A 26,996-nucleotide genomic window follows, 5' to 3' on the forward strand; every position below is an offset into this window, starting at 1 on the left:
ATAAAATCTTTTTTAAAAACCCAAAAAGTGTTTGAGTTAGTTTACTCTGAAGGATGGTGGTCAAGAATCAGGTTTTTTTTTTTTTTTGAAAGATTTTTATTTATTTATTCATGAGAGACACACAGAAATAGGCAGAGAGACAAGGAGAACCAGGCTCCCTGCAGGGAGCCTAATGCTGGACTTGATCCCAGGACCCAGGGATCACGACCCAAGCCAAAGGCAGATGCTCAACCACTGAGCCACCCAGGTGTCCCAAGAGTATCATTTTTTTTTTAAGATTTTATTTATTTATTCATGAGAGACACACAGAGAAGCAGAGACACAGTAGGACAGAGAGGAGACTGCAGAAATCCTGATGCGGGTCTCGATCCCAGGACCCCAGGATCACACCCCAAGCCAAAAGCAGATGCTCAACCAGCATCTGAGCATGCTGAGCCACCCAGGTGTCCCAAGTATCAGTTTCTTTTTTTTTTTTTTTAATTTTTATTTATTTATGATAGTCACAGAGAGAGAGAGAGAGAGAGAGGCAGAGACACAGGCAGAGGGAGAAGCAGGCTCCATGCACTGGGAGCCCCACGTGGGATTCGATCCCGGGTATCCAGGATCACGCCCTGGGCCAAAGGCAGGCGCCAAACCGCTGCGCCACCCAGGGATCCCCCAAGTATCAGTTTCTTAACCATGATTTATTTATTTTTTCTTAAGTAGTCTCCACAGTAACATGGGGCTTGAACTCATGATCTTGAGATCAAGAGTTGCATACTCTACCAGGTGAGCCAGCCAGGAGCCCATCTTAGTAAAATTTTTAAACAATAGCAATAATCTATTAAAGTGTTTTGAGCCCTACTTTACTTTTAAAACAATGCAAATTTACCCATATTGATCCTTTTTAATAACAAATAAATACATTATTGCTTTATCTTAGATAAAAATTGAACACCTGTTCAATATATCTAAAGGTTCATTTTAAAATCTTTGTGAGATTTCTGTAACTTCCAATGGGAAAATAATTCTATTTCAATCAGGTAATGCAGCTGATTTCTGAAAACATAGACAGGACTTTGGAGTGAAAGCTCTAGTTTCAGTACACTTACTTTGCATAAAATAAAAATTGTTTCAAGTCGTGCCCTTCTTATGAAAGAATTTCATCTGAATTCTTTTTTTTTTTTTTAAGATTTTTTATTTACTTCTTAGAGAGAGAGAGAGAGAGGGAAAATGAGCAGGAGAGCGGGAGAGGGAGAAGCAGACCTCTTGCTGAGCAGGGAGCCTGATGCAGGACTCTATCCCAGGACCCCAGGATCACAACCCGAGCCAAAGGCAGACGCTCAACCACTGAGCCATCCAGGCACCCCTAATCTGAATTCTTAATGATGCATTCTAGAGACTGATTTTCCCAAAAAAGAATTACATAGCCCAGTGGATGGACCATACAATTTTTGGAAATAGAAATGTACAAATAATTGATACAGAGTATAGTCAATTTCTAAAAATAATTGTTAAAAATTTGAAACAATTTTGAACTTGCAGGAAAGTTGCCAGTATGGTACAAAGAACTTTATTTTTTCTGAACCATTTGAGAGAAATTATGAACCTGATGTTTTTTTTTTTTTTAATTTTTATTTATTTATGATAGTCACACACAGAGAGAGAGAGAGAGAGAGGTAGAGACACAGGCAGAGGGAGAAGCAGGCTCCATGCACCGGGAGCCCGACGTGGGATTCGATCCTGGGTCTCCAGGATTGTGCCCTGGGCCAAAGGCAGGCGCTAAACCGCTGCGCCACCCAGGGATCCCATGAACCTGGTGTTCTATTATTCCTGAAGTACTTAACAGTGTATATTTCCTATCAACAAAAATAGCCTGCATAGCAGCCGTATTACAATCAAAATAAAGTTAGCCCAGATACATTGTAATCCTAAGACTTCATTAAGTTTTATCAGTCATCCTGGTAATGGGACGGTAAAGGGAAAGTACTTTGCAAACCACATATAAGGGACTTATGTCAAGAACATAGAAAGAACTCTATAAATTCAATAAGAAAAAATAAGCCGGTTTTTAAATGAACAAAAATTTGAACAGGCATTTTCACCAAAAAAGATAAGATATAAGGATGGGAGATAAGCACACGTAAAGCTTCCCAGCATCATTAGTCATTAAGAAAATGCAAATTCAGACCACAGAGTAATATCACCACTTGGGAATTCTCTTGTATTTTCGATAGGAACCCAAAATGGTATAGTCACTTTGGATAGCAGTTTGGTACTTTATTATAAAGTTTAAAATACATACTTCTCATATGACCCAGCAATCTCACTCTTAGGCATTTACCCAAGAGAAATGGAAACAGGTATGTGAATGGTCATAGTGGCTTTGTTCATAATAGTCAAGAACTGCAGACAGCTCAGATGTTCCTCACCTGGCTAAAGGATAAATAACCATTGAATCGCTACAGTGAAATAAATACTCAGAAGTAAAAAGAATAAACAACTAACAGAGCAACAATACAGGGTAGGATTCCATTTATATGACATTCTGGAATAAGCAAAACTAGAGACAGAAACATCGTTATTGCTAGGGTTTGGGATGGGGTTATGGATCGAGTACAAAGGGGCATGGAGGAATTTTGGGGGTGATGGAAATGTTCTATACTTTGATTTTAGTGGTGGCTACTTGACTTCATGTTTATTAAAATGTATAGATCTGTATACTAAAAAGTGAGCTTCCATAAATTATGCCTTGATTTTAAAAATTTAGGGGGTGCCTAGGTGGCTCAGTCGGTTGAATGGCCAGCTCTTGATTTCGGCTCTAGTCATGATCTCAACGTCCCGAGATCAAGCCCCATGATGGGCTCTGTGGCAAAGCTGCTTTGAGGATTCTCTCCCCTGTTCTCTCTATGCCTCCTCCTCACATGCTTTCCCTGAAATAAATAAATCTTAAAAAAATTTTTTTTAATGACATGAACAGGGATTTAAAGAAATGAAATGTAATCCCAGTAAGGATCTGGTTTACAGCAGTTGCAAAGAATTTTTTTTGAGACGGGTGAGCAGGGGCGAGGTGGTATGGTGAAAGGCAGAGGGAGAGAGAGAATCTTAAAAGCAGGCTCCATACCCAGTGTGGAGCCCCACCTGGGCTCAGTCCCAGGACCCTGAGATCATGACCTGAGCTGAAATCAAGAGTTGGATGCTCAACGAGTTGAGCCATTGAGCCATTCACATACCCAGCTAACGAATATTTATAATAAAAACTTCCCTGTACTTTTTTTTTTTTTAACTTCCCTGTACTTAAAAGGAGACAGTGAATGATCATCTTGACCATTTTTCTTCTTGTTGAAAAAAATCTGCAGACATGAACAATGTTTGAGTTCAGGGATGTGTGCCCCACTTTGACTGCTTTTTGGTCTGCTTCATCATGAGGCCTCTTGGAGGTTATTTTAAGGACATAAAAGGCCATGTCCTAGGTTTTTTTTTTCTTTTCATTTTATAAACTACCCCCACATAAGTAGTTTATAATGACAGACTTCTGCTCATTCTCAAATATTGGTATGATAACGAGAGTCAAAGTTTTTATTTTAAGATAATTATCTAAAAGCTTCAAATTGGGGGCACCCACATGGTTCATTCAGTTGAGCTTCCAACTCTTGATCTCACCTCAGGTCATGATCTTGGGGTCATGGGTTCATGCCCAGCATGGAGCCTACTTTAAATAATAATAACAAAAGGGGAAAAAAAACGTTCAAATTGAAGAATGTGTATTTATCTGTTTGTGGCCATGTCATGCTTGCTATGAAGTCCCATTCTCTCACATTCATTTCATAATAGGGAGACCAACTTATAAAATTTTTTAATCAAAGCAATTTGCATTGTAATGACTCTGCTAGGCTATGGTCTTTCTCAGGAAGAGTATAAATCTAATTAAGGCATCCTCAAGTGTTTTCAGAGAATTGAGATAGTGGCATTTTTTTAGACTCTCTTTTCAGGCTGCTCTACTAGCACGTTGGCTAGGGTATGCTGTGGTTTAAAGTACCGCCTGGTGGCGGTGGATTACAGAAGCAAGGATTTATTTCTTGCTTCATTAAAGGACTATTGTGAGCTGGCTGTAGTGTCTATGCCATGGTTTCTTCAACCACAGTTGATGGAACTGTCCCGTAGGGAATAGTGGTGGTGATTTTACAGAGAAACAGGGAGTGTTGCAAAGCCTCTGCCTGAAAGTGATGTCACTCCCTTGATGTCACTGCCCAAGGCAAGGCACATGGCCACATAGCATTCAGGTGGGCAAGGAATCAAAGCACTGAGAGAGAAACATTTGTGAGTCTTTTTTTTTTTTTTTTAAGATTTTATTTATTTTCTCATGGGAGACACAGAGAGAGAGGCAGAGACACAGGCAGAGGGAGAAGCAGGCTCCCTGCCCAGAACCTGACGTGAGACTCGATCCCAGGACCCTGGGATCACGACCTGACTTGAAGGCAGATGCTCAACCGCTAAGCCACCCAGGCACCCCCTTTGTGAATATCTCTGAATAACCTTATACAACCACCATACTTCACTCCCTTAGATCCATCTTTAGGCTTCATCTGAGTATCCGGGTTATCTGTTAATTTTTCTTTTGCTTACAAATATAATTAAGCCAGCCACTTTGGGGCCATGACATAGCTGGCAGCATTTCTTTTGCATTCTCTATTTCTAAAAATCCTTTCTATGGTGCTGGAGAAATTTTTCTAAAGACATTTTGGGATGTTACATTGATTTAGACTTTGGAGGAATTTAGAGTGAGCTTTTATACCAGAGAAATCCTACTGGGAAAAGGAAGTTGGGATTGTCTCTTCTCACCTTTAGCATACTTCTCACTTCTCTCTTTTGTACTTGGGAATTGGAATTTAGTGTCAGGCACTCCTGTGTGGGGTCTGATGGAACATCATCAGATCAGTGTTCCCCTCCTCAACCAGGAGGTGGTTAATTGTGCTTTTCCAGCAAACAACCAGAATTTATTTTATGAGGAGACAATGTCTAGGTTTGATGGAAAACATGCTTCATGAGAATTAGCATTACTTACCAGAGATCTTGGGAAGAGACTTTATCTTTTTTTTTTAATTATTTATTTGAGAGAGAGTGTGTGAGTGAGAGAGAGAGCATGAGCAGAGGGTGGGGCAGAGGGAGAAGCAGACTCCCCACTGAGCAGGGAGCCTGATGTGGGACTTGACCCCTGGGACCCTACAGTCATGACCTGCCTGAGCTGAAGGCAGACACTTAACCAGCTGAACCACCCAGGCACCCCAAACCACTTTATGTCTTTAGTTTCTTTACCTGTAAAGGGAGGTTGGAAGTGGGTTATCAGTGAGGACCTTGCAGCTCTAAACATGTGCTTGGAGGACACTGGATTTCTACCGCTCACTTTCTTATTACTTCTCTTGGACAGGGATCATGGCCCAAGTGGCAGTGTCTGCCCTACCTATGGAAAACGAGGAGTCCTCGGAGAGCAGGATGGTGGTGACATTCCTTGTGTCTGCTCTGGAATCCATGGTGAGGTGGTCTGCAGTTCTATAAAAATGTCCCCTAGTGGGATCACTGTCGAAATAACAGCTGGGCCACACTTCACTGTCCCTGTCTGTGTAACTATATTCTTCTTCATAGAGGTTGCGGGCTCATCAGGTAATCTTTAAAAAAAGGCACTTCTTACGTTATGGATGTAATTATATCAATGTGAGCTTTCCAGATTGGAAAATTTAACAAGGATGTCTCTGTTTCCTTGAGAATGGTTTTGCTGTAAATGCGGAGGTAAGCTAATAGTCCATTTATATGCCTCTATTTAGCTCCACCATGTAAAATGGATCTTGTGGGTGAAAACTTGGTGAGAAATGTACATGACCTCAAGGTATCTGATCACAGAATACTTATTGATTAGAAAGGGAAATCAGAGACATCTGGGTGGCTCAGTGGTTGAGCATCTGCCTTTGGCTCGATGGTGATCCCAGGGTCCTGTGAGTTGAGTCCCACATTGGGCTCCCTGCAGGGAGCCTGCTTTTCCCACTGCCTGTATCTCTGCCTCTCTTTCTGTGTCTCTCATGAATAAATAAATAAAAATCTTAAAAAAAAAAAGAAAGGAAGGGAAGATCAACACCTTTATAAAAGGGACAAGTGTGAGAGACGCCCCCTTAATCAAGTGATCAGAGTGGCCATCAGCAGTAATGGGACAGACCAGTATCATGTGCCTCCTGATGGGATGCTCGGGAAGGGGCTTCGCCCTTGCTGTGACATTCCTGCCAAAAACACCTGACCTGAATCTAATGGGGAAATACCAGACAAAGCCAAATTAAGGGATGTTCTACAAAATAACTGGGGTGGACTTTTTTTTTTTTTTTTAAGATTTTATCTATTTTTTTTAAAGATTTTATTTATTTATTCATGAGAGACAGAGAGAGAGAGACAGAGACAGACAGAGACAGAGATACAGGCAGAGGAAGAAGCAGGCTCCATGCAGGGAGCCATGTGGGACTCGATCCCGGTCTCCAGGATCAGGCCCCTGGGCTGAAGGCGGCACTAAACCACTGAGCCACTCAGGCTGCCCTCTATTTATTATTTTTGAGAGAGAACAAGAGAAAGTGTGAGTGGAGGGGCAGACAGAGGGAGAGGAACAAGCAGACTCCCTGCTGAGCCGAGAGCCGACGTGGGGCTGGATCCCATGAACCTGAGATCATGACCTGCGCCAAAACCAAGAGTCAAAACCTGAGCTCAACGCACTGAGCCACCCAGGCTGCCCCTTGGGCTGAACTTCGAGTAAATGTCAACTGCAGGAGACACAAAAGACTGGAGAACCATTCCAGATGGAAACACAAAAGACTGAAGAGCTCACTCAGGTAGAAACTGTGACCCTGGATTGGATCCTTGACCAGAAAAAATAAACAAATTGATCCATTTTTCTCTTTCTTTAAAGAAGATTATTGGGTTAATTGACCATATACCACACACACATAGCTCCCTCTCACATACATGTGTGTGTATGTACATATGCGCACACAGATACACATGGCCCTACACCCATCATATTTATTTATTTGTTTGTTTGTTTGTTTGTTTATTTAATCTTTACAAAAGATTTTATCCATTTATTTGAGACAGAGAGCAAAGCCAGCGGTGGGGTCACGGAGGGGCAGAGGGAAAAGTAGGCTTCTCACTGAACGGAGAGACCCATGTGAGGCTCGATCCTAGGACCTTGGAATCATCTGAGCCAAAAGCAGACACCCAACTAATTGAGCCACCCAGGTGCCCCTAAACCCATCATATTTAAACCATAGAAAACCAGGGATAATAAAAATAAAACAAAAACAAACAAACAAAAAAAAGAAAACCAGGGATGCCTGGGTGGCTCAGTGGTTAAGTGTCTGCCTTCAGCTCAGGGCATGATCCTGGATTCCCGGGATCAAGCCCTGCATTGGGCTCCTTGCATGGAGCCTGCTTCTCCTCCCTCTGCCTGTGTCTCAACCTCTCTCTGTATGTCTCTCATGAATAAATAAATAAAATCTTAAAAAAAAAAAAAAAGGAAACCAAATGTAAAGAGAAATCTTGAAAGCGTCCCAGGGGTAACTGAATAATGGCCCTTAGAGATGTCCCTATCCTCACCCTGGTACCTGTGAATGTTCTTATTTGGCAAAGGGAACTTTACAGATGTGATTAAGTTAAGAATCTTGAGATATGGAAATTATCAAAGATTATCTGAGAGTAGATAAAACTGTTTTTAAAAAACACCTTGGAGGGCAGACCCAGTGGCGCACAGCGGTTTAGCGCCACCTTCAGCCCAGGACGTGATCCTGGAGACCCGGGATCGAGTTCCGCGTCGGGCTCTCTGCATGGAGCCTGCTTCTCCCTCTGCCTGTGTCTCTGCCTCTCTCACTGTGTGTCTCTATGAATAAAATAAAATAAAAAATTAAAAAAATTTTTAAAAACACCTTGGAATAAATTTTCAAAGAAAATATCAGGATCTATTTGAAGAGAGAACTAGAAACATTTTACCAAAGAATTGACCACATTCCTTCATATGACAGATATTCATGAAGTGCCTTGCATATCTAGATGGGTCTTTAGGCCTTGGGGCCACAAGCCTTGAAAAGACAGATAAGGTCCTGCCCATATGATCTCATGTTCTATCTAGGGAGACAGACAATAAACAAATTCTATGTGGATATGTTCATATCAGTAAATATAATAAGTATTATAAAGAAAAGGAGGGGGGAGCCTGGGTGGCTCAGTTGGTTGAGTGTTTGCCTTCAGCTTGGGTCATGATCCCAGGGTCCTGGGATAGAGCCCTGTGTCGAGCTCTCCGCTCAGCGGGGAGTCTGCTTCTCTGTCTGCTCCTACTCCTATTCATGCTCTCTTTCCCTCTCTCTGTCTCTCTCAGATAAAATTTTTAAAACATAAAGAAAAGAAGGGTCAGGAAACAGATATGGAGCAAGAACAGGTGGTTATGACAGGGTGGTCTAGGAGAGATTCTCTGGGTAGTTGCCTTTTCTGCAAAGATGTGGATGAAGGGAATAAGTAGGCCAGGCCCGTATCCAGGAGCAGAGTATTCAGTGAGAACAGATTGTGCAAAGACCCTGAGGTGGGAACAAGTGTGGTATTTTCTTCCATGTATTTATTTTTAAAGATTTTATTTTAGGGCCAGAGAGAGAGAGCATAGATGGGGAAGAGGGCCAGAGGGAGAAGAAGAGGGAGAGAGAGAGAAGAATCTCAAGCAGACTCCATGCTGAGCATGGAGCCTGGCTCAGGGCTCGATCTCATGCCCCCGAGATCATGACCTGAGCCAAAATCAAGAGTCAGATGCTTAAGCAGCTGAGCCCTCCAGGTGTGGTATTTTCAAGGAGCATCAAAAAGTCCAGTAACGGGATCCCTGGGTGGCTCAGCGATTTAGCGCCTGCCTTCGGCCCAGGGCGTGATCCTGGAGTCCCAGGATCAAGTCCCACGTCAGGCTCCCTGCATGAAGCCTGCCTCTTCCTCTGCCTGTGTCTCTGCCTCTCTCTCTCTGTGTGTCTCTGTCATGAATAAATAAATAAAATCTTAAAAAAAAAAAAAGTTCAGTAACATTGAAGCAGGGGGAGAAAAGGAAAAGGGGGCAGAGGTGAGCTTCAAGAGGTACCAGGTAGCTAAATCACGGAGTGCTCTGGGCCTTTCTCCTCAGTGTGGTGGGAAGCATTTGGAAGGTTCTGAGGGAAGGAGTCATGTGGGGGAGTGGTGCTTGTATGAGCAGTCAGTTAACATGGAATAAGACTGGAATGCCGGGACACCAGTTAGTGGGCTAGTAGGCTGTGGTTCAGACAGGAGAGTTTGGTGGCATGGACTAGGCTGGGAATGGTGGGAAGAAGTGATGCTTCTAGAATGATCTGTAGAGTTGACAGTATTTAGCAACAGATTGGATGTGAGTTGTGAGGTTTTCTTGGGGGAAAATCAAGAGGGTTTTTTTTTTTTTTTTTTTGCGGTAAAATATACAGATACAGATCACAAAATTTACCATTTTAACCACTTTAACCAGTTCAGAGGCATTAACTGCATCCACTTGTCATGCAGCCACCACTACCATCCTTCTCCAGAGCTTTTTCATCCTCTTCAACCGAAAATCTGTACTCCTTGAACAAAATTGTTCCCCTTACGCCCTTCCCCCAACCCCCTGAGAACCAAGAAGTTTTGGTTTTTTATTTTTGTTTTTGTTTTTTTAAGATTTTGTTTTTAAGTAATCTCTACCCTCAATGTGGGACTTGAACTCACAACCCCAAGATCAAGAGCCTCATGCTCCTACCAACTGAGTCAGATAGGTGCCCCTGGTTTTTTATACATTTTTATTTAGGAATACTTTAAGGGGATGCCTGGGTGGCTCAGTGGTTGAGCGTCTGCCTTTGGCTTAGGGCGTGATCCTGGAGTCCTGGGATAGAGTCCCACATCAGGTTCCCTGCATGGAGCCTGTTTTTCTCTCTGCCTATATCTCTGCCTCTCTCTGTGTGTCTCTCGTGAATAAATAAATAAATTTTTTTAAAAAGAATACTTTAAGGATTTACAGAAAAGTTGCAGATTTGCAGGGAGCTCCCATATGCTCCTCACCCATCACTTATGTAAACTACAGCACATTTATCCAAATCAATAGATAGTATTGGTACATCACTACTAGCCAGCTCCAGAATTTCCTCCATTTTCATCAGCAATTTTTAAAAATTTTTGATTTTAAAATTTTTAAAATTTTAAAATAAAAAAATTTGATTTGGGGCTCAAACTCACAGCATGGGGCTCAAACTCACAACCCCAAGATCAAGAGTCACATGCTCCACCAATTGAGCCAGCTGGGTGCCCCAGATTTCATCTGCATTTTGACTGAGATCTTTTCTCTGTCCCCGGAGCCTCTTGTGGCATCACACCACTTTCAATCATCAGGTCTCCTTAGGCACCTCTGGTCTGTGATAGCTTCTTAGTCCTCCCTGGTTTTTTATGACCTTGATGGCCTTGAAGAGTACTGGTAGGTATTTTATCAAATCTGTTAGTTTGGGTTTCACTGAGACTCTGCCTTCTGTTTGGACTGGGGTTTTGGAAAGACCATGGAGGTGAGATGCTCCCATTCATACATTGTATCAGGGGCGCATGACGCCAATGGGACCTGTCACTGATGAGGCCTACCTGGGTGACTGGGTCAGGGTGGTGCCATGGTTAGTCTTATGTGTCAGCTCAACTGGGCCACGGGATGCCCGCACATCTGGTTAAACATTATTTCTGGGGGTGTCTGTGAGGGTATTTCAGGAAGAGATTAGCACTTGAATTGGTGGACAGAGCAAAGAAGACAGCGCTCCCCACTGTAGGTGGGTGTCCCCCAGCCTGTGGAGGGCCAGAATAGAACAGAGTCAGAGGAAAGGTTGAGTCCCCTCTTTGCCCAAGTGCTTGCTGGGGACATCCATCTTCTGCTCTTACACTCCTGATCCTGGGGCCTTCAGACTCAGAGTAGAATCCACACCATCAGTTTTCCTCTCTCAGACTTTTGAACTACACCACTAGCTCTTCTGCAGCCCCAGCTTGCTGACAGCCCATCATGGGACTTGTCAGCCTCCATAATCACATGAGCTAATTCCTCATGAGGAACCTCATATTGGAGAGAAGAGAGAGAGAGAGAGAGAGAGAGAGACTTTTATTAGTTCTGCTTCTCTGGAAAACCCTAACACAAATAGTGGTTGTCATGTTTCTTTGTCATCCAGTTACTATTTTTCCCCTCTATGTCCTGTTCTTGGGAAACCGGTCACAAAGACCAGCCTACAAATAATGATCCTCAGTTTTCATAATGGGAAGGTGACAAGACGTCTCTCACAGTTCTGGTGGGAGTGTGAGCCCCTCTGAAATGCTACTTGTAATATGCTTTAAGAATCTTAAAAGAGGGGATGCCTGCGTGGCTCAGTGGTTGGGCATCTGCCTTCAGCTCAGGGCGTGATCACAGGGTCCTGGGATCAAGTCCCACCTCAGGCTCCTTGCAGCGAGCCTACTTCTCCCTCTGCCTATGTCTCTGCCTCTTTCTGTGTGTCTATCATGAATAATAAACAAAATCTTTAAAAGAAAAAGAAGCTTAAAAAAAGAACCTTTAAAAAGGGATGCTTGGGTGGCTCAGCAGGTGATCCCAGGGTCCTGGGATCGAGCCCCACATTGAGTTCAGCGAGGAATCTGCTTCTCCCTCTCCCTCTGCCCCCTCCACAATTTGTGCTCTCTCTTTCTCTCAAATGAATAAATAAAATCTTAAAAAAAAGTTTAAATAATTTACACCTTTTGACTCAGCTGTATGAATCCATCCTGCAGAAATAATCACACATGGACAGAAATGATTACATTCTTGACATTTATTGTAGTGTGATTTGTAATAGTAAAAAAACTTTTCAGTAGTGTTGTGGTTAAGCTACAGCATATACATAGGAAAGAATATTGTGTATTCATTCAGAAATCATGTTGTTCAGAACTTATCAATGCTCAAAAACAATGAAGAGCAAATAAAGCAGAATGGCATCCTATAGAGAGTAGTGCAATCCAGTTTTGTTTGTAAAAATTATGTGTGTGTGTGTGTATGTGTGTTTCAAAGTGTGACTCATGTGTAATTCTGTGCAGTGGGATTACCAGTTATTTCTTCTGTGTGCTTTTCTGTATCTGCTAAAATTTTTATAATATACATGTATTTTTTAAAGATTTTATTTATTTATTTGAGAGAGAGAGAGAGAGAGAGAGAGAGGCAGAGACACAGGCAGAGGGAGACGCAGGCTCCATGCAGGGAGTCCGATGTGGGACTTGATCCTGGGGTTCCAGGATCACACTCTGGGCTGAAGGCAAGCACCAAACCGTTGAGCCACCCAGGAATCCCCTACATATTTTATTTTTACTTATTCATTTGTAAAGATTTATTTATTTGAAAGACAGAGTGCAGGAGGAAGGGGCAGAGAGAGAGGGAGAGAGAGTCTTCAAGCAGACTCCCCACTGAGTGAGGAGCCCGACGCAGGGCTGGATCCCACGACTCTGAGATCATGAGCTGAGCCGAAACCAAGAGTTAGCCCCTTAACCAACTGACCCTTAACCCAGCTGCCCTTATTTATTTTTCTTAGTCAGCTGCATGTTCAGTGTGGTGGGGCTTGAACTCACAACCTTGAGATTGAGTCCCATGCTCTACCAACTAAGCTCTACCAATATGCACCCCTGTAACACAGATATTTTATAATGAGGAAAAAAACCCGCCTTTGGAAAGATCCTTTCTACCAACAATGACCTAAGTAAGGCTAAACATTAGTGACTTCACCTGATATTTCAGATTCTATAAGGTTCTATACTTCAGATGGATGAGGTGCTGAATTTTTGGTTCGTTTGATAGAAATACAGAGAGATTTGCCATGAAGCTAATGAAGCTTAACCTTCCTTCTCCCCTCTCATGCTGGCCCCTCCCCTAGTCATGGGAAAGCCCCGGCAGTGCGTGTTTGTGCAATTTGCTAAATAAGATATTTTAACCACAATGGTTAAGGTTTCTGCATCCTACTCTTTCTCGCCACCACAGCCCCTGTATCCGTTTGTGATTGACACTATCACAAGTTCCCCAAATGTAGTGCTTTTAAACAACACACACTTACTATAAGACAGTTCTAGAGGTCAAGGGCTGAAATCAAGGTATTACCGGGGCTGCATTCCTTCTGGAGGCTCCCAGGGAGAATCTGTACCTTACTTTTTCCAGCTTCTAGAGGCCACCCACTTTCTTCAACTACCGGCCCCTTCCAGCAAGGGCATCGCTCTGCCCTCTGGTTCTGTTGTCACCCCTCCTCTTTTGCCTCCCTCTGTACCTTGTCAAGACCTTTGGTGATTCCATGGGCCCACTTAATAGTCCAAGAAAATCTGCCACTGTCAAGATACAAAAAATAATCACATCCACAAAGTCCCTTCTGCTACATAAGGTAATATGTTCATTCACAAGCTCTGGAGATTAGGACATGGACACCTTGGTGGGGGGGCGATTATTCTGTCTCCTGTGATCCCCTGTGTCAGGCAGTACTGGAGTGGACACAGGTACCTTTGGGGCTTCAAAGGGGAAGCTCAGTTGGGGATACATTTAGTTTAGTGTTATTATGTGTCTTGCTGTTATTTCTATGTAGGGGTAAGTTATTGCTAGACACCCTAGTGTGAGAATGGTTTCTGGGAATATTCTTATGGTTCATTGTGTCAACTAACCCAGTAATAGGACACAAAGGGATCTGAGGTCACAGTGCTATGAACATGTACTCATCTCCAGAAGTAGGTGGGTAGTCAAGGAGAAACAGGTTTTAAATATACAGAGTCAGGGGCGCCTGGGCGACTCAGTCTGTTGAGCATCTGTCTTCAGCTCAGGTCATGATCCCAGGGTCCTGGGATCGAGTCCTGCATCAGGCTCCCTGCTTCTCCCTTTCCCTCTGCTTGTGCTCTGTCAAATAAATACATAAAATCTCTCTCTCTCTCTTTTTTTTTTAATGTACAGAGCCAGAAACTAGTCTGTGGGAAATTCTTCCAATCAGTAAACAGGTAAATTGTAAATAGAGAACCTGTTTGTCAAAACAGAAGTTCTCTCTGGTCGACTCACCAAAGTAGCATATGCACTTATAAATACACTACACGTTCTTTGAAATCTTTGGAAGGATCTACACAAAGTAAATATCACAGATTTCTTGTCTATCAGGAATTATGCTATATATAACAGGAAGTGTGTCTTATGCATGAATTTTTATTTTATGCATCCTTACATCAATAATAAAAACGTAATCAACCAGATTAGGGGAAACATTAAGTTATCTCTTTGTTCTCACTATAGAAAATATTTTTTTTTCACTATAGAAAATATTTTAAAATTGTTGTCATAGGAAGAGGCAAAGAGTCTGTAGCCAAAAATATAGGGGAAAGGGGCATGTAGAAGAGGCAGGTCAGCTGGTAAAGAAACTGCACCCAATTCTGACAAGCAACAAACAATTTTTTGACACCAACTGGGTGTCCTGCAATTTGACTCAATTCTGACTCTATGCGGAGAGAGATCCCACAGGTTAAGGGCTCAAACCTACAAGGCCTGCCTGCACTTCAGATGCTAATTAACATCAAGTCAAGATTGTCATCTGTGCTTCTGACCTATGGCTATAGGTTGGAAGTTCTAAAGACCCCGCCCTCCTTGGGTTTGATTCATTCACTAGAGCAGCTTGCAGAACTCAGAGAAACATTTTACTTACTGGATCACTTTTTTTTTTTTTTAAGATTTTATTTATTTTATTTATTTATTCAGGATAGACATAGAAAGAGAGAGAGAGAGGGGCAGAAACACAGGCGGAAGGAGAAGCAGGTTCCATGCCGGGAGCCCTCGATCCCGGGGCTCCAAGATCACGCCCTGGGCCAAAGGCAGGCGCCAAGCCACTGAGCCACCCAGGGATCCCCCACTTTTTTTTTTAAAGATTTTATTTATTTATCCATGAGAGAGAGAGAGAGAGAGAGAGGCAGAGACATAGGCAGATGTGGGGCTCGATCCTGGAACCCCGGGATTATGCCCTGAGCCAAAGGCAGGCACTCAACCGCTGAACCACTCAGATGTCCTGATAAAAGACCCCTTTATTGCTCTCTTAGGAAATTCCAAGGGAAAAAAAAAAAAAAGGAAATTCCAAGGCTTTTAGGAGCTCTGTGCCAGGAACAGTGAATGAAGACCACTGTTTTATAAATCACAATATCATAGGTCAGTAAAAATATTAATTTAGTGTTAATAAGTTAATAAAATAGGTTTTTCTCTGGGTTTTATGATGTTTATGGTATTTGCTTGGTGGATTTGTTTTGTTTCTTTTGGGGATTTTTCTCATTCTATTTTTTTTAAAGATTTTATTTATTTATTCATGGGAGACAGAGAGAGAGGCAGAGACACAGGCAGAAGGAGAAGCAGGCTCCATGCAGGGAACCCGACGTGGGACTCTATACCGGGACTCTGGGATCACGCCCTGAGCCAAAGGCAGATGTTCAACCGCTGAGCCACCCAGGTGCCCCTTGTATTTCTTTTAAATTAAGTAATCTCTGTGTCCACCATGGGGCTCGAATTCACAATCACAATATCAAGTCACATGCTCTACTGACTGAGCCAGCCAGCACCCCTGTGTTCTTTTAAAAAAAAAAAATTTATTCATTCATTCATTCATTCATTCATTCATGAGAGACACACAGAGAGAGAGAGAGGCAGAGACACAGGCAGAGAAAGAAGCAGGCTCCATGCAGGGAGCCTAGCATGGGACTCTATTCCGGTCTCCAGGATCAGGCCCTGGGCTGAAGGCAGCGCTAAACCACTGAGTTACTCGGGCTGCCCCCTGTGTTCTTTTCTTAAAACAGACCTCTCAGGCTCTACAAAATCTGGATCTGCCATGGTATATAATACTTTATTCTTTGTTTCTATTTCAGTGTAAAGAGCTGGCCAAGTCCAAGGCAGAAGTGGCCTGCATCGCAATGTATGAGACAGATGTGTTTGTTGTTGGAACCGAGAAAGGACGTGCTTTTGTCAATGCCAGGATGGATTTACAGAAGGATTTTGCAAAATACTGTAGGTGTTAACAGCTTTATCCTTTGTTTTCATACCTCTTAAAATCTTTACAGGGAAGACTTATGTAATATTTTCTAAGGTGTCCTGAGCATTATCTTAAAAATGGCTCTGATACGTCTCTTTTTACTTGACATACCAGTGAATAGCTGCCTAACACTGATGAGTCCAAGAAACAGGGTCAATGTACTTTGTACTGTGTCCTCAGCAGCACCTTGGTTTTGTAAAATAAATTTAAGAAACATAGAGTAAGTTATCTTTCATTCCTTTTATAAACCCACATTTTAAAAAATTCTGGGGCACCTGGGTAGCTCAGTCAGTTGAGCTTGTGACTCTTGGTTTCGGCTGGGGTCTTGATTTCAGGGTTGTGAGATTGTGCACCGATTTGGGCTCCACACATGGGATGGAGTCTGCTCGAGATTCTTCCTCTCTCCCTTCTACCCTCCCCCCCTGCTCTTATGTGCCCACTCACTATCTCAAATAAATAAATAAAATCTTTAAGAAAATTCTTATTTTACTCAATTCCAAAGGAAAGCAAAAAAACTCAGGACTTGTTAGGTATTGCTCTGAGTTAATAACCATTTTCCCTTTTATCACTATGGGATCTTCAGAGCTCTAAATGTGTTATGAGTGGCGAGGAGCACTAGTGAACACATGTGGCCATATGTGATGGAAACTAGTCTAGGGTGTTAAAACCTACACCTTGTATAGTGATGATCTCTACCATGGTAGGTCATCTACTAAATATTGAGTTAGCATCATAGTATTTTCTGGAACCAAGAAAGAGGAAAAGAAACCACAAAGGTTTATCAGAGGATGTAATGTGAATGTGAGTGTGGAAGAAGAGAGGATAGATGTAGATATAGATATTTCCAAGAGTTGTCAGAGGGAATGTGGGCATAAATACATATCTATATATGTCAAAATCATATATGTATGTATGTGTATACACACACACACACACACACACACACATATATATATGTGCAAGGAGAAAGGAATTGATTAATGCAGATTGGTTTCCAAGCCCAAGATTAGGGTCTCCACTCTCAGGAAGATAGATTCAAATATGAAACAATCTTTAAATAGTACAGTGAATGTATAACTGATGAACAGGAAGGGTATTCTCAATTCATTGTCAGCTGCCAATTGGATTTTTCAAAGATTTATTTATTTATTTAAGAGAGAGAGCATGAGCTGGGGGAGGGGTAGAAAGAGAGGGAGAAGCAGACTCCTCACTAATAAGGAGCCTGACACAGGACTCAGTCTCACGACCATTAGATTATGACCTGAGCTGAAACCAAGAGTCAGACATCTAACCAACTGAGCTACCCAGGTGCCCCACCGGTTGAATTTCTAATCATTGACATTTAATTACAGATTTTTTTCAAGTTTCACAGTTGGCATGCTGGTTTTTCAGATATAGGGCTATGTGTACTTTCCATTTCTTCTGGTGCCTATTTCAGTAAACTTCATTTTCAAGTTCATTTTTAACTAGTTGATTTCATTAAGTTGTTGAATTTGGTGGCAAAAAGTGGTTTATAATATTTGCTTTGTAATTTTAATGTCTGTATGTATGTCTCTACTTTTGTTCCATGGTGAAGGTCTTCCCATAACATGACTGTTACTTTCAGACTATAGAGCAAATGATATTTCTGTTATCATTTCCTTTGAGTTACTACTATTCCCTGTGTGTCGAATTATTTATAGTTCTTTATCAGTAGATTCATTTCAGAGGTGATCACTGTTATATATACCAGAAATACATTCTTTGTGCTTTTTTTTTCTTTTGAGAGAGAGAGAGTGCATGCACAGAGGAGCGGAAGAGAAAAGAAGTAGAGGGAAGGGGCAGAGGGAAAGAGAGAGAATCTTGAGCAGTCTCCACACTCAATAAGGAGCTCAGTGAGGGGCTTGATCTTACAACCCTGAGATTGTGACCTAAGCTGAAATGAAGAGTTGAATTCTTAACTGACTGAGCCACCCAGGCACCCCCAATTTTTTTAAGATTTTGTTTTGTAAGTAATCTCTACACCCAATGTGGGACTTGAACTTACAACCCTGAGATTGAGAATTGCATGCTTTACAGACTGAGCCAGCCAAGGGCTCTATCTTTGTGGGTTTTTTAAATTAGAAGATCTTGTTTTAAGGAGCACCTGGATGGCTCAGTTGGAAGAACATATGACAATCTCAAGGCTGTGTGTTCAAACCCCACGTTGGAGGTAGAGATTACTTGAAAAAAAAAATCATGTTTTATGTCTATTCATCCCCTCTCCCCTTTTTATCTTTGCACTACCAGAAGCATAGACATTCAGGGAGTATATGAGACAGGTGTTTGGATACTGACGCTGTGCCTATCACTCATTTACAGGTATTGCTGAGGGGGTGCACGAGGCCAAACCCCCTTGCCCTACAAACAGGATGCAGATCGATTCAGGAGAAACGGAAATACTCAGAAAAGCAGTCGAGGACTATTTCTGCTTTTGTTATGGTAAAGTTCACATCAAGCATTAATTATGAATAATTCACCAAGAATCAGGACAGTGTTACAGATCACCTTATTGGCATGACTACTTAGATGCCTCTTGAAGTTTAAAACTCCACATGCTCCTTAAGTGAAGAGCCAGTTCTTTAGTACGGAGCAAGTCTTACAGAACACATCCTGATCTCATCTGGTCCGTGGAAACCTCTGACTGATCAGACTTCATTCTTCATTCTTTACTCCCATGCTAGGGAACCCCCACTGCAGGGCCAATGTAATTACAGTTGACTCTTGAACAATGCACAGGTTAGGGGCACCGACCCCTGGCACATTGGAAAGTCTGCATCTAACCTTTGGACCCCTTGCCCCCGCCAGAACTTACCTACTAAGAGCCTACTGCTAACTGGAAGCTTTACTGGTAACAGAAATAGTCAACACATATTTTGCATGTTCTGTGTATTATACAATGTATTCCTACAATAAAATAAGCTAGAAAAAAGAAAATGTTATTAAGAAGATAGTAGGGAGGGGCACCTGAATGGCTCAGTCGGTTAAGCATCTGCCTTCAGCTCAGGGCTCTCTGCTCAGTGGGGAGTGTGCTTCTCCCTCTCCTCCCTGCTCATGCTCTCTCACTGGTGCTCTCTCTCTCTCAAATAGATAAATAAAATCTTGAAAAAAAAAAAAGAAAAAAGAAAATCGTAAGGAGGGTGTGCTGGGTAACTCAGTTGGTTAGGCATCTGACTTGAGTTTGGCTCCGGTCATGATCTCAGGGTTATGAGATCAAGCTCTGTATTGGGCTCCATGCTCAATGTGCAATCTGCTTGAGATTCTCCCTCTCCTTCTGTGCCCCCTCTTAAAGCAAATAATAAATAAATAAATAAATAAATAAATAAATAAATATCTGAAAGAAGAAAAAAAAATCACAAGTTTGGGCACCAACGTCACTGGCGTTGGCCTCTCCACCTACTCATGGCTTTCACGGGGATTAAGATAAAGTTTTTTTTATTAATTTATTTTTTTAAAAGATTTTATTTATTCATTCATGAGAGACACAGGAAGAGAGAGAGAGAGGCAGAGACACAGGCAGAGGGAGAAGCAGGCTCCATGCAGGGAGCCCGACATGGGACTCAATCCCGGGACTCCAGGATCACGCTCTGGGCCCAAGGCAGGGCTAAACCGCTGAGCCCCCCAGGGATCCCTAAATTAATTTATTTACTGTAATCTCTACACACCCAATGTGGGGCTCACACTCACTACCCCAAGGTCAAGAGTCGCAGGCTCTTCTGACTGAGCCAGCCAGGTGCCCCAGGATGGGGATTTTTTTAAATACAAACACAGTATTTTATTTTATTTTATTTTATTTATTTTATTTTTAAAAAGAGTTTGTTTATTTATTTATTTATTTATTTATTTATTTATTTATTTGAGAGAGAGAGAGAGAGAGAGAGAGTACAAGCAAGGAGAGGGTAGGCAGAGGGAGAGGGAGAAGCAGGCTCCCCGTTGAGCAGGGAACTGATGCAGGACTCGATCCCACGACCCCGGGATCATAACCTGAGCTGAAGGCAGATGCTCAACCACCAAGCCACCCAGGCACCCTCATCCTACACAGTATTTTAAAAAGCTAGGTAACTGGGATACCTGGGTGGCTCAGTGGTTGAGTGTCTGCCTTCAGCTCAGGTCATGATCCCGGGGTCCTGGGCTTGAGTCCCACATTGGGCTCCCTGGAGGAAGCTTGCTTCTCCCTCTGCCTATGTATCTGCCTCTCTCTCTATGTCTCTCATGAATAAATAAATAAAATATTAAAAAAAAAAAGCTAGGTAACCAAGGAGCACCTGGCTGGCTCAGTCAAAAGAGCCTATGACTCTTGATCTCAGAGTTGTGAGTTCAAGCCCCACATTGGGGGTAAAGATTACTTAAAAATAAAATCTTTGGGGATCCTTGGGTGGCTCAGCGGTTCGGCCTAGGGTGTGATCCTGGAATCCTGGGATCGAGTCCTGCATCAGGCTCCCTGCGGGGAGCCTGCTTGTCTCTCTGCCTGTGTCTCTGCCTCTCTCTTTCTCTTGAATAAATAAATAAATAAATCTTAAAAAAATAAAATAAAATCTTTTTAAAAAAGGGTAGTGACCAAATAACTATACAAGTGTTATACTTAGTTGTGATATCGGTACCTTCCTTTCACATATTTATGGGGCCTGTAGGGCCCTGTGAGCGTTTGACTGGGGAGGACCTCGAACATAGGGGATCTTGAGGTCTCCGGTACACTTCTCGGAGAGAAACAGGCCTCCTTTACCTGGGAGCCGGTCAGCCAATGCGGGAAGGCTGACATGGCCCCAAGATTGCGATGTGAGGCCACATTGACTCTGTAGTTTCTCCACAGGCAAGTTGGCCTGACTTGTGCAGAGTGACACAGGGACGTAAGGACATTAAGCATTGGCTAGGGGTGCTCATCCTCTGCTGACAACGGCCTGAGTAACCATGGGTGCTCTGCAGCCCTGGGTGCACCACCTGCAACAGAATGGAGAAAAAGACCTGTTATTTCCTCTCTCTTATGTGAAGATGTAAAGTAAAATGTTTTATAAGTTTTTCCTCTGGCCCTTTGGGAATTTTATTAACTTGGGTTGTAAGGAATAGGGGGCCCTTCAGCTTTTACTGTTGCTTCAAAGCCAAGTGTCACCACCTGTATTTCTTTTTTTTTTTTTTTTTTAAGATTCTATTTATTTATTCATGAGAGACACACAAAGAGAGGCAGAGACATAGGCAGAGGGAGAAGCAGGATCCCTGTTGGGAGCTGGATGTGGGACTCAATCCCAGGACCCTGGGATCATGCCCTGAACCAAAGGCAGACACTCAACCACTGAGCCACCCAGGTGCCCACCACCTGTGTTTCTTTACTGCACCAAACAAAACCAATTGGTTTTGGCTCATCTTCATTCCACCTGAAGGCATCTCACCTCACCTCTTCTAGGTAAAGCCTTGGGGACGACAGCAATGGTGCCTATTCCGTATGAGAAGATTCTGAGAGACCCAGCAGCTCTGGTTGTGCAGGGACTTCCAGAAGGAGTGGCCTTTCAACACCCTGAGAACTATGGTCTCACCACCCTGAAATGGATCTTGGAGAACAAAGCTGGGATTTCATTCATCATAAACAGGTGGCAGGCTCTATCCCCCTCGTGACGGCTAGTTCTTTTGAGGGAGGATAAACTGACAGCTGAATTTCAATTTGTTAATTAAGTCCCGTTCAGCACTTAGAAGTTGGTTATTCAGATTTTTAATCTGTCTTCCTTGTGTGTTCATGTTGGGTAACAGTATTGGTTTCCTTGCAGACCTTTCCTAGGTCCAGCGAATCAGCTAGGTAAGTGACACTTCTCATACCCAATGCTTGCCCTCAGCTGCTAAGCCAGTTCTGCTTTCCTTCATTAAAATGCAAGTTTGGCACATTCTAGAACTTGTATATTCCTTGCCTTCTCTCCATGGAGGAAGCACCCTCTGACACTCCAGGGTAGAGGGGGTCATGCTGCTTTCATGGGTATGGAACTCAGGGAAGGACGCACCTTAACAAGAGCTGAGACCTGGGTTTTTGCTCCCAGATCTCCATCCTCCCAAGTCCAATGCTCACAGCTTGCTCAAACCAGCAAGCTTCCACAGCCAAACCATGGAGGGGGGTAAGGCCTACCTTCTCCTGGAGTACAGGAGCAAGAGGATGCTGGGTCACTTCGTGGTCTTTGACCAGCAGCCACCAGCCAAGCATTATTGGGATTGGCGGTGGGTGTAGGAAGTATGATCATTCCCGTGCTCATGAGACTCTAGAAGGAATGAGATTGTCCAACAGAGAAGCAGGGGTGACCCATGGTCTTCTCAGAATGGCTGGTGGTAATTGCCTTGGGTCCTGGGAAGGGGTTAGGCCTGTGATCAGAAGAGCTGCTTGGAGGATGAGGCTCTCAGGCTAAGCAGGATATCAACTTGCTGGTTCATGGGAAGCCCCTCCCACGTGCTTAGGCATAAAAAACTGTGGGTGGGTGTTGGAGGCCAGACTTAAGAACTCACACCCCTTCATCATCTCCTTAACTTATGATGAAGGGACCAAAAAATAATAATTCTGCCAAAAGCATTTAGAGATCCACCTCTGCCCACTTCTTATTTTCTCAGATTATTATTCTGGAACATAGTTGGAAATGGTGGGCTGTAGCTATCCTTGAAAGACCAGGTCTAAGAGGGTACTATTGCTGAGACTACATATAGGTACAGAAACAAAATGCCTAGGGGAGGGTTCATAAGGTGCACCACACGCCGGGGTATGCAGAGTGACATGATGTCATCCCGAGCCTGAACTATTCACAAAGCCCATTTCCAGAGCAATTGTGAGTTTCTAGAATTCCCTAGCTCCTGTTAAAGGAGGGACCTGAGGGGCGGCAGGTGAGTAGGTGACCTGTATTTTCATTATAGAACAATACTAACATCTCTCACTGACTCAGTTCTTAGGCTCACCAGGCACCATTCTGAGCACTCTGCATGGATTCATTGATCCTCACCCAACCACCATTTTCAGATGAGGAAACTGAGGCCCAGGAAGGTGTAGTAACTTGCATGGGGTTGCTCTGGCCCCAGTCCATTCTGGCTCTGGCTCAGGCTCATGCACGTGGCCCCAAGACATGAGGGCCGGTTTGAGTTTGGCCTCTGCTCAGTACTATTATGTGTAGGCCTGGAGCTAGAGTTCTGTTCTCTCTACATTTGCTTTCACCTTATGTGCCTCTGAATGTTGTCATTTTCAAGGTGCGGAATGAGGCTAGCATGTGTCTTTTTACTCCTGCACAGGTGAGCCAGTGGTGGTCACAGATGCTAAGAGATCAGTGACATTGCCAAGTGAAAGGTAAGGGAAATAAAAAAAATCTACAGGTAACCCCGAAGTGTCAGTTTTTAGACCATGGAAAGCTTCCCTTGTTTTGTTAGATATTCTTTATTCGAAAGGCTGTCTGGGATTTTAAGACTATGTTCCACTGACACCTTTGATTGTATTAGAAATTACTAAGAAAGGTAATGTCAAATTAACTAGTTAGTTTCACATTCAGCTGGATGGTGGGAAGGGGAGCTAGGATGGCATAGAGATGGGGGGATTTGAGTACACTGTGTCCAGATGCCTGTGGTTTCCTCTCACCCCACCTGGCTTGTCCTAACAAGGGTTCTCTTCTTTCAGCTGTGGCACCATCAGTGTGAAAACTGAACCCATGGAAGATTCAGGTATGTACACTGATGCTTTTAGAATCAAATATTGAGCAGGTTATCACTTGACAACTCCTTTTGTTTTACTTTTAAAAAATAAGACTGTCAGTAAAGTAGGAAGGGGAGGTGCTTCCTCAATTCGATTTAAAAAAATAAAAAAATTAAAAATTAAAAAAAAAAGTCTACAGGGACACCTGGGTGGTCAGCAGTTGAGCCTCTGCCTTCGGCTCAGGGCATGATCCCAGGATCTGGGATCAAGTCCCATATTGGGCTCCCTGCAAGAAGCCTACTTCTCCCTCTGCCTGTGTCTCTGCCTTTCTCTGTGTCTCTCATGAATAAATAAAGAAATCTTTAAAAAAATAATTAATTAATTTAAAAAATTTAAAAATCTACAAAAAGCCATAGCTAACATCACAATTAGTGGTGAGAAACTAGAACCTTTCAGGGGTTCCTAGGTGGCTCAGTTGATTGAGCTTCCAACTTTTGATTTCAGCTCAGGTCATGATCCCAGGGTCATGAGACTGAGCCCTATATCAGGCTCTGTGCTAAGCATGGAGCCTACTTGAGATTCTCTTTCCCTCTGCCCCTCCCCCACTCTCTCTCAATAAATGAGTGAGTAAGTAAGTAAATAAATAAATAAATAAATAAAATCTTAAACCTAGATCCTTTCTCATTGAGATCAGGAATGAGGCAAGGATATCCCCTTCTCCTACTCCCTTCCAGCATCATACTGAAAGTTGTAGCTAATACAATAAGACAAGAAGGGAAAAGGGAAATAAAGGGCACACAAATTGAGAATGATGAACTATAACTGCCTTCATTCACAGATGACAGGATTATCTATATAGAAAAGCCCGAAGAATTGACCACTACAAGAGGTGGTGGTGAGTAGGGCTTTTATCCCAGCCTCTACCCCCTACTCCTTAAAGGAAGGAAAATGGCATTAATTACAAGGAAAATGTTAAAAGGTTAACAAAATATTTTTTTAAGATGCAAATGCTTAATCAAGGGATGGGAAAATATGGAGAGCATTAAAAGTGGAAAGGTCAGGGGGATCCCTGGGTGGCTTAGCAGTGTAGTGCCTGCCTTCGGCTCAGGGTATGATCCTGGAGACACGGGATCGAGTCCCACATCAGGCTCCCTGCATAGAGCCTGCTTCTCCCTCTGCCTGTGTCTCTGCCTCTCTCTCTCTCTTTCTCATGAATAAATAAATAAAATCTTTAAAAAATAAAAAAGTGAAAAGCCTAGAAAACCTAAAATGAGCTAAGTACATAAAACCAAAACTCAAAGTTCAAGTTGATAAAAATGAACACAGACTGGGTCACCCAGCCTGGTTGGTCAGTGGAGCAGGCAACTCTTGATCTCCAGGTTATGAGTTTGAGTCCCACACTGGGTATTGAGTTTACTTAAAAAAGAAGAAGAAAATATATGGAAGAAGGGAAAATAGAGATTTTAGCATCACTAAGGCCATCACAGTGCGGTTCATGCTCAGCTGCCTCTTAAGGCCCTGGGGGGACCCTTGGGACACAGCTCTCCTCCTCTTTCTCATCTGTGGGTGCTCTTGTCCCTCCCATGCACATATAAACACCTGCTTAGCAGAGCTCCATCTTAAATGACAAAGTCTGAAAAATAATGGGGCTCATCCACTGTAGTTATTCTAGGTAAAACCAACACAGGTCCATGAACAGAGAAGCAAGCCACGTGTACAGTTCAGCACAGTTCAGCACAGTTCAGCTCTTAGGACACGTCTTCAGTCCTGCCCAATTTGATCTTAACCTAGGGCACCTGTCAGAGCTCAAATACACTCTGTCTGTGCCTCCAAAGGTCACAGGTTATTTAAACCCCCCAAGCATGGACGGCTATCAGCTCCCCCAGCAGCCCTTTCCAGTCCCACAGTGTCCAGTCTCCTACACCACCTGCTGGGCCAGAGGGGCATTTCCCACCACCTTAAAATAGACCTCTCTCTTTTTTAAGTCCTCTCTATACCCAACATGGGGCTTGAACTCACGACCCCCAGATCAAGTTGGCCAGGCATGCCCAGGGCTCTTTGGCTGAGGCCTCTCTTTAGAGATGTGGTTCAGCTGAAACACAGATAGGCTCCCTATTAGTGTGACTTTCTTTCTTTCTTTCTTTCTTTCTTTCTTTCTTTCTTTCTTTCTTTCTTTCATTCATTCATTCATTCATTCATTCATGATAGGCACACAGTGAGAGGGAGAGAGAGAGGCAGAGACATAGGCAGAGGGAGAAGCAGGCTCCATGCACCAGGAGCCCGACGTGGGATTCAATCCCGGGTCTCCAGGATCGCGCCCTGGGCCAAAGGCAGGCGCTAAACTGCTGCGCCACCCAGGGATCCCTCTTTTTTTTTATATATATATTTTATTTATTTATTCATGAGAGACAGAGACATAGGCAGAGGGAGAAGCAGGCTCCATGCAAGGAGCCCAACGTGGGACTCGATCCTGGGACTCCAGGATCACGCCCGGAGCCGAAGGCAGACACTCAACTGCTGAGCCACCCAGGCGTCCCTAGTATGTACTTTCTACTGCGGATTTCATGCTGCCAATTGAAACGCTTCCAGCTACGTGCAGACTCCTGAGAGCCTTATTTCTTAAGATATTTCTGCAATACTTGCTACATAGAACAAGAGTTGAAATGGTTTTGAGTTTTTCTTTCTTCCTTTCCCATCCTCCCTTTATTAAAAAAGCACCCTGGGGATGCCTGGATAGCTCAGTCAGTTGAGGGTCTGCCTTCAGCTCAGGTCATGATCTCAGGGTCCTGGGATGGAGGCCTTCCCCTCCCTGCTCAGTGGGGAGTCTGCTTCTCCTTCTCCCTCTGCCCCTCCACCCCACTTGTGTTCTCTCATGCTCTCTCTCAATAAATAAATAAAATCTTAAAAAAAAAAAAGGCACCCCCCAAACAAAGCAGCTTCAAACAACAGTTAATCTTTCTCATAATTCCATGTGTTGGCTGGGCTGTCCCTCAGTTCTGGGCCAGCCTTGTTCCTGGGTCTGAGGCTTCTACCTGGAGAGCTAGACCTCTCTCCTCATGGTCTCACATCCTCCAGGAGGCTAGCGCAGGCTCGCTCACATGGCCACCCAATTCCAAAACAGCAGCAAGGCTGCACCAGCATCCCCAGGTCTCGGCTTGCATCCTGTTGACCAGAGTCCCATTAGCCAAAGCGAGCCACGTGACCGGGCCCAGCGTTAAAGGGTGGAGCTATAGCTTCCACTTCTAGAAAAGAATGGG

The 26,996-nt window shown here is 43.3% G+C and overlaps 1 protein-coding gene across 9 annotated transcripts in view; it reads left to right on the forward strand.

Moving 5' to 3' along the window:
* Positions 1–26,996, forward strand: part of LOC607692 (general transcription factor II-I repeat domain-containing protein 2) — a 66,729-nt gene that overhangs the window by 17,292 nt on the left and 22,441 nt on the right. For 8 of the 9 annotated variants that reach the window (XR_005360529.1, XM_038539042.1, XM_038539046.1 and 5 more), the window contains exons 2-8: positions 5,408–5,511; positions 15,919–16,057; positions 18,423–18,542; positions 21,499–21,682; positions 21,857–21,885; positions 23,346–23,400; positions 23,725–23,768. Coding sequence is in view for 8 of the 9 variants with exons in the window: in XM_038539042.1 (XP_038394970.1) it covers positions 5,413–5,511; positions 15,919–16,057; positions 18,423–18,542; positions 21,499–21,682; positions 21,857–21,885; positions 23,346–23,400; positions 23,725–23,768 (670 nt within the window). In the remaining variant the exon portion in view is untranslated. Of the gene's footprint in view, positions 1–5,407; positions 5,512–15,489; positions 15,507–15,918; positions 16,058–18,422; positions 18,543–21,498; positions 21,683–21,856; positions 21,886–23,345; positions 23,401–23,724; positions 23,769–26,996 lie in introns of those variants that run through there. The other variant, XM_038539045.1, reaches the window with a different exon arrangement.

Source organism: Canis lupus, chromosome 6, assembly GCF_011100685.1.
Source record: "Canis lupus familiaris isolate Mischka breed German Shepherd chromosome 6, alternate assembly UU_Cfam_GSD_1.0, whole genome shotgun sequence".
In the NCBI taxonomy this organism is placed as follows: domain Eukaryota; kingdom Metazoa; phylum Chordata; class Mammalia; order Carnivora; family Canidae; genus Canis; species Canis lupus.